General features: G+C 40.2%; 1 protein-coding gene and 1 non-coding gene across 2 annotated transcripts; one reads left to right on the forward strand and one right to left on the reverse strand.

The window, feature by feature from the left end:
• Nucleotides 1-2,368: 2,368 nt before the first annotated feature.
• On the forward strand, nucleotides 2,369-4,004 carry LOC138885791 (uncharacterized). Its single transcript, XM_070166770.1, has 3 exons — nucleotides 2,369-2,888; nucleotides 3,050-3,285; nucleotides 3,390-4,004. Exons 1-3 carry the CDS (start codon nucleotides 2,369-2,371, stop codon nucleotides 4,002-4,004), a joined length of 1,371 nt encoding a protein of 456 aa, XP_070022871.1.
• On the reverse strand, nucleotides 2,880-2,984 carry LOC138886604 (small nucleolar RNA R71). The gene has a single exon (XR_011405654.1). It is a non-coding gene; the product is annotated as a small nucleolar RNA R71 (small nucleolar RNA).
• Nucleotides 4,005-7,844: the final 3,840 nt, after the last annotated feature.

Raw genomic sequence — 7,844 nt, forward strand, 5'->3', positions numbered from 1 at the left:
GAGCTACATGAGTTCCGGTTTCATGCCTATTCCAGCTTGTCCTTGTATAAATATAAGACGAAGTACTTACATGGCAAATATACCCAAGGCAAGGAATTCAATGAGGGTAACTTGGTTCTCTTATTCAACTCTCGGTTACGACTATTTCCGGGAAAGCTCAAATCAAAATGGAGTGGCCTTTTTGAAGTGGTACATGTGACTCCATTTGGTGCTATTGATTTGAAGAATAAATATGGTGAAGTTTTCAGAGTTAATGGGCAACAAGTCAAACACTAACTGGGAAAATTTGATGACAGCCACGTCGTGGCCTTGATCAATTTCAAATGATGATGGTAACATGCGCCGTGCCACGAACTTAAATCAGGCGCTTCTTGGGAGGCAACCCAAGTGTTTTTCATTTTCTTCTTAGTGTAGGATTTGTTTTGAACTAACTGGTTGTGAGATGTATGTAGGAATGTTTGATGCAGTGCAGAACAATACTGGAAAATTTTGGCTAAGTATGTAATTAGACCGCTGATCGCGCTAAAAATTCCACGGTGAAGGAAAGATTTTTGTGGGGGCGTGGTTTGGTAGTGGATGCAGACTTTAAAAGTCCAAAAATGTGAACTCTCTGAAGTTTGAACCGCGTCTGCGGTGGTTTTTTCGTGGTCAGCAGACCTGTTCCGAGGCCGCACCCACTTTCAGCTCTTAGTAGTGGTATTGAATGGCAGCTCTTCAGAACAGGTAAAAGTGTGGACCGCAGTGGAATTCCACGGCTGTATGATGATAGGATATAATTGCATATTTTAGTCGCTTATTACACTCTAATTTACTCCACTTTAATTAAGTTTGAGCTTTAATCGCTAGTATTTTGCACTAAATATGTGTTTTATGCCTTGTAGGAGTGATTCTGGTCTATGTAGGCATTATGGAATAAATTCTAGTGATTTGGAGCTTTGAAGTCTGAGTAAAGCCCAAGAAATTAAGTTGGGATCGTGTTCGGGGATCAACGGATGATAGTTAAGAATGAAACGAAGAATCGAGATGGCATACAATGCATTGTCTAGTAAAATGCACATAACCTTTCGCTCAGAACTCCGTTTGGGCTCCACAATACATCTTTGGAAAGACATTCGAAATATCTGTAACTTGTATAATTTCTGCAAATTCTCATTACCGCGCCGCATGGGACGCTTCAGGGTGTGGTACAGCAGTGTAAAAATTGGCCAGACAAGAAAAATGCAAGGCTACTGATAATCTCCACTAGCGCGCCGCAGGTTGCGGCGCAAAGTGCGGCACGCCTGTACAAATTTCACAGAGTCGGAGTCCTATTTCATGCAGCAAAGGGTGTTTCGTCTGGGCCCGGCCCTAATTGGTATAGATACATGTAAAAATGCTATTTTGATGATTTTGGATGGAGCTTAGACCTGGACATGCCACTTTGGTAGACAAATACACACAAGAAACATCCGAGAGCAAGAACATCTCAGATTTATTTATCTTTTCTAGTATTTTTAATTATTCAAACCTTATGCAATTGTTTGCTAGTATTATGAATGGCTAAAAATCCATTGTTTTGGGGTTGTGATTTAGCCATGAATATTGTTGTTTAACGTTGACTTAACCTCGATTAAAGTTCACTAATATATGGTTGTTTCTTCAATTCTGTGATTAATTGCTTAATTGTCTGACCAGCAGTTAGGTTCTATTTACTATCTATGCTATGCTTGGGAAAGCCGTGTTTAGATTAGAGAAGAATTGAAGAGAGCATGATCTTAACCCTTGGGGGCGGGTTTGTGGTTAGGATAGGAATATACCTAGTCACCATACTTAATTAAATATCGTAATCTTAATGCATTCTTAATAGATTTATTCCATAGGAATATAGGTATTAATCTATTTTGAATAGGCGAGTAGTACTTCGGGAGAAGGATATAAGAGCAATTATCGATTAATTAGCTACCATGAGTGAGTTGTATGAGAGGAAGAGTTAACTAGAACACAATAGGATTGGTGAATCGATCACAACCCTAGAATAGTTGTCTCTATTGAATACATAATGATCATTCTACTGCTTGATAATTTAGTTATTACTTAGAATTGTAGTTTAGCATAATTAAACTCTTGAACTCGAATTTAGCTTGACGGAATAACAATATTGGTGTGTTAGTGAGTAGTTGATATAAGTCTCTGTTGGTTCGACACTCGACTTATCATTTTATTACTTGTACGACCACGTATACTTGCATGTACATTTGGGAGCAACAAGTTTTTAGCGTCGTAGTCGGGGACTTGAATATTAACTACTTTCTAGTTTTTGCTTTAATTGTTTATTTCGTCGAGTCTAACGTTACTTGATTATTGCTCGGATCTCAGGAACTTTGATTGAATGAGTAGGGTCAGAAGCCAGGACCGACTTCAAGGCTTTGATCCTGAACCTAAGAGAACATTTCACATGAAGTTGAGCGAAGCAAGGGACATGAATAATATTCATGCACTTGTTCAATTTCCTGGGAACATGGCAGAGGAGCAACACATGGCTGTTCAGGAGGTGGCGATGCCCAGCATTGCCAATGTCACCTCTAGCATTGTGAAGCCTAGAATCACTAGGCACTTTGAGCTGAAACAAAGCATGATCCGGCTACTTCATGCGAATGGGCAGTTTATGGGTCTTCCACACAAGGATCCACAACAGCATATCCTGAACTTCTTGGAGATTAGTGACACTTATATCACTAACGGAGTCACTCCAGACAATGTGAGGCTCACACTTTTTCCATTCTCACTATTGGGAGAAGCAAAGCGATGTCTGAAGGCAGAACCAGCTAATTCTATTATCTCATGGAATGATTTGGCAAGGAAATTTCTGACAAGGTTCTTCCCTTCAGGCAAAACTGCAAAGATCAGAAGTGAGATAGTTGCCTTCAAATAGAAAGCGAAAGAGTCTTTATACTCAGATTGGGAGAGATTCAAGGGGCTAATCAGAGACTGTCCTCATCACAATTAGACAAGAGAAGTATTAGCTCACACTTTCATAGAAGGTCTACATCCTAAAAAAAGATTGTGTTAGATGCTACAGCTGGAGGTCAAGTGTTGGAGAAAAGCTTTGACGAGATATATGCATTATTGAAAAAATTCTCCAAAAGCAATCCGGATTGGCAAGGAGAGATGGGTAGACACACAGTGCAAAAGTCTACAGGAGTTCTTGAGTTAGATGTCGTCTCATCATTATCAGCGCAGATTTCTACACTGACCAACCAAGTCAATCAGATGACCTTGATTATCAACAAGCAACAAGCACAACCAGTACAATAGGTTCAAGTGTTTTGCGAAATATGTGGAGAGGGTCACACAAGCGACTTATGCCCTACTAATCCAGAGTTTGTCTGCTTTGTGGGTAATACAAATAGGGGCCAAACAAACCAATATGGGAACACTTACAATCCCAACTAGAGGAACTACCCAAACTTCTCTTGGGGTGGAAACCAAGGTACTCAGATCAATATAGGCCTCAAGCACCTCAACAACAATATAGACCACCTCAGTTTGAACAACAAGTGAGTCCAACAAGTCACCTTGAAGACATGTTGAAAAACGTGATGGCTGAACAGCAAGCCCTCGCTCAGAAATTTATGGCTAAGCAGCAAGCCCATGCCGCAACAAATAGAAATTTGGAACGCCAATTAGGACAGCTTGCCAGTTCTCAAAATAATAGACCAGCTGGAGCTCTTCCAAGTGAAATTGAAGCTAATCCTAAGGTATCCCTTAATGTCGTGACGTTGAGGAATGAGAGACAATTAGAAGAAGTTCAGTCTAAAAAGGGGAAACATGTGACTTTTAATGAGAGGCCAACCACGATAGAATCAACATCAGAAAAATATAAGGAATCAGAGAAGCCAACTGGAGAGGCGGTGGCTGAGCAACCCCCACCATTGGTTGCAAGGCCACCACCTCCGTTCCCTCAAAGATTGCAAAAATTAAAGGATGACGTCGCATATAAAAAGTTTCTTGATATTTTGAAGTAGGTGCAAATTAATATTCTATTGGTTGACATCTTACAAGAAGTACGCAAATATGCAAAGTACATTAAGGACATAGTGGCGAATAAAAGGAGGTTGACCGAGTTCGAAACTATGGCACTCACTGAGGAGTGCGGTTCAAGAATTCAAGGCAAGTTACCTCAGAAATTGAAGGATCCAAGTAGTTTCACTATCCAAATCTCGATTGGTATACATACTGTTGGGCGAGCTTTATGTGATCCCAGCATTCATCCTTTTTCACAATCCCTCACAGTTCTGACAGCAACTAGGTAAGCCCAATTCAATGTGTGCCCAAAAAGGAAGGGATGACTGTGATTAAGAATGAGAAAAACGAGCTAATTCCTACTCGCACTATAAAAGGATGGAGAGTTTTCATTGATTATAGAAGGCTCAACAAAGCAACCCGCAAGGACCACTTCCCACTTCCATTCATTGACCAAATGCTAGACAGATTAACGGGGCATGAATATTATTGCTTCTTTGATGGTTATTCGGGATACAATCAGATTGTCATATGCCTAGAGGATCAGGAGAAGACCACTTTTACTTGTCCTTATGGTACTTTTGCCTTCAAGCGAATGTTGTTTGGTCTTTGTAATGCACCAGCCACTTTCCAGAGGTGCATGATGGCTATTTTCACCGACATGGTGGAAACATTCGTGGAAGTGTTTATGGATGATTTTTCTATTTTTGGGTCTTCTTATGATGATTGCTTGAGGAATTTAAGCAAGGTACTGGCCCATTGTAAAGAAACAAATCTGGTACTGAATTGGGAAAAGTATCATTTTATGGTATAAGAAGGCATCGTGTTGGGTCACAGAGTATCTAAGAGTGACATTGAAATTGATAAGGCAAAGGTGGAGGCAGTTGAAAAATTACCTCCACCTATTTCAGTGAAGGGTGTCCGGAGTTTCTTGGGACACGTGGGATTTTATTGGCGCTTTATTAAAGATTTTTCAAAAATTGCTACTCCTTTGTGCAGGCTGCTTGAAAAAGATGTAACTTTCAACTTTGATGACGCTTGCCTCAAGGCATTCGAAGAACTCAAAAAGAAGTTGGTGTTTGCTCCCATTATTGTGGCACCTAATTGGTCCTTACCATTTGAACTTATGTGTGATGCGAGTGACCATGCTATTGGGGCAGTGCTAGGCCAGAGGAAGGATAAGGTGTTTTATTCCATCTACTATGCGAGTAAGACTCTTGATGATGCATAACTAAATTACACCACCACTGAGAAGGAGTTATTAGTTGTTGTGTGGGCCTTTGAGAAATTTCAGGCATACTTGGTGGGAACGAAAGTCATAGTCCATACCGATCATGCAACACTCAGGTATTTGTTTACAAAAAAAGGAATCTAAGGCTATATTGATGCGTTGGGTTTTGTTGTTGCAGGAATTTGACGTAGAAATACGAGATCGAAAGGGCATTGAGAACCAAGTAGCTGACCATCTATCAAGGCTGGAAAATCACTACCACGTGGAGGAGGGTGGCCAGATTAAAGAAGTATTTCCTGATGAGCAACTTTTTGCTATAACCCAAGACCCTCCCCCATGGTACGCAGACTATGTCAATTATCTAGTGAGTGGGGTATTGTCTCCTGAAATTGAGTCTGAAGCTAGAAAGAGGTTTTTACATGATGTGAACTTCTACTATTGGGATGAGCCATATTTGTACAAGCAATGTGCTGATCAGTTGATGAGGAGATGCATTCCAGAAAATGAGGTGGAATTGGTGTTGTACGACTGTCACGCTTCACCTTATGGGGGCTATCATGGAGGAGATAGAACAGCTACAAAGGTACTACAATCCGGTCTCTTTTGGCCAACTTTATTCAAAGATGCCCATGCATTGTTAATAAGTGTGACCAATGTCAGAGAACAGGAACAATCACAAGGAGGCATAAGATGCCTTTGAATAACATCTTGGAGGTTGAGATCTTTGATGTGTGGGGGATAGATTTTATGGGACCATTCCCATCGTCCAGAGGAAATAAATACATTTTGCTAGCAGTTGACTACGTGTCGAAGTGGGTAGAGGCAATTTCCTTGCCAACAAATGATTCCATGGTGGTAGCTGCATTTGTGAAAAAGAATATATTTTCGAGGTTTAGGACTCCACATGCCTTAATTAGTAATGAGGGGACTCATTTTTGCAATCGGTTGTTGAATAATCTTCTAGCTAAATATGGAGTCTGCCATAGAGTTGCTACAACATATCATCCTCAAACAAGTGGGGAAGCTGAGGTGTCGAACAGAGAAATAAAGCAAATCTTAGAGAAGACAGTGAGTGTGAATATGAAGGATTGGGCTGCAAAGTTAGATGATGCCTTGTGGGCGTGTAGAACAGCATACAAAACGCCGATTGGGGCGTTGCCTTATAAGCTTGTTTATGGGAAGACATGTCACTTGCCTGTTTAACTTGAACACAAAGCGTATTGGGCCATTAAGAAGTTGAACATGGACCTTGACGTTGCGGGTGAGAAAAAACTCTTGCAGTTGAATGAATTGGATGAGTTCAGGCTGCAATCTTACGAAAATGCTAAGCTATATAAAGAGAAGACTAAAAGATAGCATGACAAGTGTATAAGCCACGTCACTTCGAGACAGGCCAACGGGTATTATTGTTCAATTCAAGGCTAAAGTTATTTCCTGGGAAGTTAAAATTGAGATGGTCAGGCCCTTTTGAGGTGGTGAGAGTCACTCCTGATGATACAATTGAGCTGCGAGCTTTAAATGGTGAAAGAAAATTTTTAGTGAACGGACATAGAGTTAAGCACTATTGGGGAGGAATAATTGATCGTGACAAGACCCAAGTTGTACTCGCGGATGAGTAAGCAGGCCATGCATCGTGCTGCGACGTTAAACCAGGTGCTTGTTGGGAGGTATATTTTTTTTATTTTTGTTATTATTGTTGTAGTAGTTGTTTTTGTTTCGTAGGATTATAAACATATGAGGAAAGGTCATTGGAAGAGTGCAAAAGTGAGTTAGATGTTGAGGACTAAGTGTGGAGTGCCCACACGGAGGACTATGCCTGGGGGAAGTCTGAGTAATCATGAGCCGCTATTGCTTTGGCCTTTGGCCTTTCAGGGAGTTTCTTGTCCACCCTTGTTATTATTTTGCTTTATTTGTGCATTGAGGACACTGCACTATTTTATGTGTGGGTTGGAAGAATTCTCTAGATGATTAGTAAGATGTAGAATTGTGTAGTATTTTAGTAGCTCAAAAAAAATCAAAATAAATAAATAAATTTGGACTTGTCCCGACGATGGATCCCCTAGATAGTTTTCTTGAGGGATTTAAGTCTAAAGAAAAAGGAAAAAAGATTCTCTTTGTAGGTAATGTAGTAATTCCCCCTTGGTTTTTCTTTGTGCCGTGATTCTTTTCCAAGGGTTTTGTTTGAACCGGGTGTAGGTAGTTTTATTTTTTTAGGAGAGAAGCCATGATGACGTGAATTGAATTGAAGCAATCTCTTTTAACCTTGTCATACCTTGAGAATAGTGAGTACTTTGGTGGTAACGCTTAGGCTCAGTTTTTGACTCTTATATATGTACCTTAAATTTTATGATCGTAACGTTGCTTAACTTCTTTGACTAGAGTGTCTTGATGAGTCCAATCCTGAGTGTGTTATGTGCCATGTGTGTGTAAGGTTTTGTGTTTTTCTGTGCATTGCATTTGATGTCTAGAACCTACCCCGTGTGTGTTCAAAGCGAAATAGTAGTTTTGTTCAGTCTTGGAAGTGATATAGGCGTTTCTTTGTTGAGCCATATAAAATTTTACCCGCGTAATTGTTATGTATCATAGTTAACCCCTTAGAGCTTGTAATCTT

The sequence above is a fragment of the Nicotiana sylvestris genome, chromosome 2, assembly GCF_000393655.2.
Source record: "Nicotiana sylvestris chromosome 2, ASM39365v2, whole genome shotgun sequence".
NCBI lineage: Eukaryota > Viridiplantae > Streptophyta > Magnoliopsida > Solanales > Solanaceae > Nicotiana > Nicotiana sylvestris.

Excerpts from the sequence above, each read along its gene's own strand:
- LOC138885791 (XM_070166770.1), top strand. The coding sequence starts at position 2,369 with ATGAGTAGGGTCAGAAGCCAGGACCGACTTCAAGGCTTTGATCCTGAA. Across the intron at positions 2,889-3,049 it reads CAAAACTGCAAAGATCAGAA|ATGCTACAGCTGGAGGTCAA; the intron begins GTGAGATAGTTG and ends AGATTGTGTTAG. Across the intron at positions 3,286-3,389 it reads ACAAGCAACAAGCACAACCA|GGGCCAAACAAACCAATATG; the intron begins GTACAATAGGTT and ends TAATACAAATAG.